General features: G+C 35.7%; 1 protein-coding gene across 1 annotated transcript; it reads right to left on the bottom strand.

The window, feature by feature from the left end:
* Window positions 1-710: 710 nt before the first annotated feature.
* On the bottom strand, window positions 711-2,213 carry LOC106333318. Its single transcript, XM_013771785.1, has 3 exons — window positions 2,202-2,213; window positions 1,702-2,100; window positions 711-1,514 (listed from the first exon to the last, which is right to left on the bottom strand). Exons 1-3 carry the CDS (start codon window positions 2,211-2,213, stop codon window positions 711-713), a joined length of 1,215 nt encoding a protein of 404 aa, XP_013627239.1.
* Window positions 2,214-2,237: the final 24 nt, after the last annotated feature.

Below are 2,237 nucleotides of genomic sequence, written 5' to 3' on the forward strand. Positions count from 1 at the left end.
AGTAATACGAATGACTGTTTTTATAAGTAAAAGTGTCCCAGCAAAAGCTAGAGTTTTGATTGACCAGGATGAGAATCTTTTCTTGATTTGATGCATTAGGTGTTCACAACTTGCGAGGGTTAGCTTACTAGAGGTAAGAAGAACACCAAGATAACGGACAGGGAGGGATCCACAAACCATTCCCATAAATCTAGTTAGGCTCTGTTTGTTTTTTCATTTAGATGAATCCATTCAGTTGATCCATTTATATGTTCCATCTAAATGATCCATTCAAATTTTTGGTCATGTTTGTTTCTCCATTTGGATGAGTCATTTGAATGAACCATTTGAATGAATTTTATGTTTGTTTCTCCATTTAGATGAATCATTCAAATGAGTTTAATAACCAAATTACATATATACCCATGTTTTGATTTAATCATATATTTGATATCAATTTTAACTACAGAAAATTTTATTATTCATTCTAAAATATATTTACACTGAAATTATTTTAAAATTAGCATTTTGACATTTATAAATTTTTATTTCATATAACTTTATTTATAAAATAGACTCAAATTTTAATAATTTTTTAATAAACTTTCAAACAACTCTAAGTAGATATTCAAATTTTAATAAACTTTCAAACAGTTCAAAGTAGATATTCAAATAAAGTAGATATTCAAATGCCAACAATAATGTTTATAAAACTGAAATTTAAAAAATGTCTAGTATGAAAGTCTAGTTCCTCTTGCCATCTCCATAGTAATACAGTGACGCACACTCTCCATCAGTCTATCACCCTGCGGAATGTATCCAACATGCTCTTCTTGATCATCACCATGCTGTTCATATGATTCCACTCCTTCCCAATAAGAAAAATCAGTATCTCCATGCTGTGAATCTCGAATAAAGTTGTGGAGGGCCATGGTTGCTGTCACAATCTTTATCCATTTCTTCAACTCATACTTGGGATGCTTTCTGTCTAAAACTCTCCACTTGGCTTTCCAAACACCAAAAGTCCTCTCAATCATTGATCTTAAACCGGAGTGCTTGCGGTTGAACAATTCCCTAGTGTTTGATGGTGGACCTCCTCTGTTGAACTGATCTATATGGTATCTAGTCTTGCGATGAGGACCTAAGTAACCAGTTCTGGTTGGGTAACCTGAGTCGACCAAGTAGTATTTTCCAGCTGGTGGGTGAGGAAAAGAAGCTTCTTCAGTAGCACAGTATGTTAGCACCTTCGTGTCATGTGCTCTCCCGGGAACTCCAACATAAGCGTAGATGAACCTCATGTCAAAATTACAAATAGCCAGCACATTCATGGTTGGTTCACCTTTTCTACCTCTAAATGGCTCACTATTCCCAGATGGTGGACGGACAGCAATATGAGTTCCATCTAAAGCACCTATGCAGTTCTTAAAGTAAGGCCAATACTGTGGTTTACCTTCTAGAAAAGGACTAGCAGTTGCAAACTCATTCCTAGTCGGTTTCACAATGTCTGATGCAAGCTTCAAGAGAGAACTTAATACCTGTAATATAATATAATACCAACGTTAAAATGCAATTCTAGAACAAGGCGCCTACAACAACAAACACCATATTAATAAGAACAAGGCCACTCTTTATCAAATCCCATAATAACGTTGGTATTCTGTTCATATTAATAAGAACTATAGGATTTGAACAAACACCAAGCTTCAAGAGAGAACTTAATACCTGTTCTAACTTCTTTTTCACAGTGTCAATTGAATGCTGATAATGCTCTGATATAGCCCGTACAGTTGCGTCTTGTCCGACCGTCTCTAAGAACATTGCAACACTCTCCTCAACGTAAACATTGTGAGTCTCCTTTAACCCATACTTTTCTGATAGCACCTTACACAAACTCTTAAATGTTTCCTGGTTCATGCGTAGAATCTCATAGCATTGTACCTCAGACCCGTTCATAAAACGTTGCACACGTCGCCAACCTTCACCTCGGTTTGTCCTGACTAATTGCCTATCAGCACCAGCTTCTGTTGCTCCACCCATCTCCTCCAAAAGAGCACACATGTACTGATTCTCATCAAATAACAAATCCAACTCATCATCCTCAATTAAAAGTCTTAATATGCTCTGCAAATACACAAAGAATTTAGTAACAGATATTAGAATTTAGTAACAGGTTTATACACAGATATTAGATATTAGAATTTAGTAACAGATATTAGACTTACGTTACTGTCCATCTCGACTTCCTCTACTTCACCAAA

Source organism: Brassica oleracea, chromosome C1, assembly GCF_000695525.1.
Source record: "Brassica oleracea var. oleracea cultivar TO1000 chromosome C1, BOL, whole genome shotgun sequence".
Lineage (NCBI taxonomy): Eukaryota > Viridiplantae > Streptophyta > Magnoliopsida > Brassicales > Brassicaceae > Brassica > Brassica oleracea.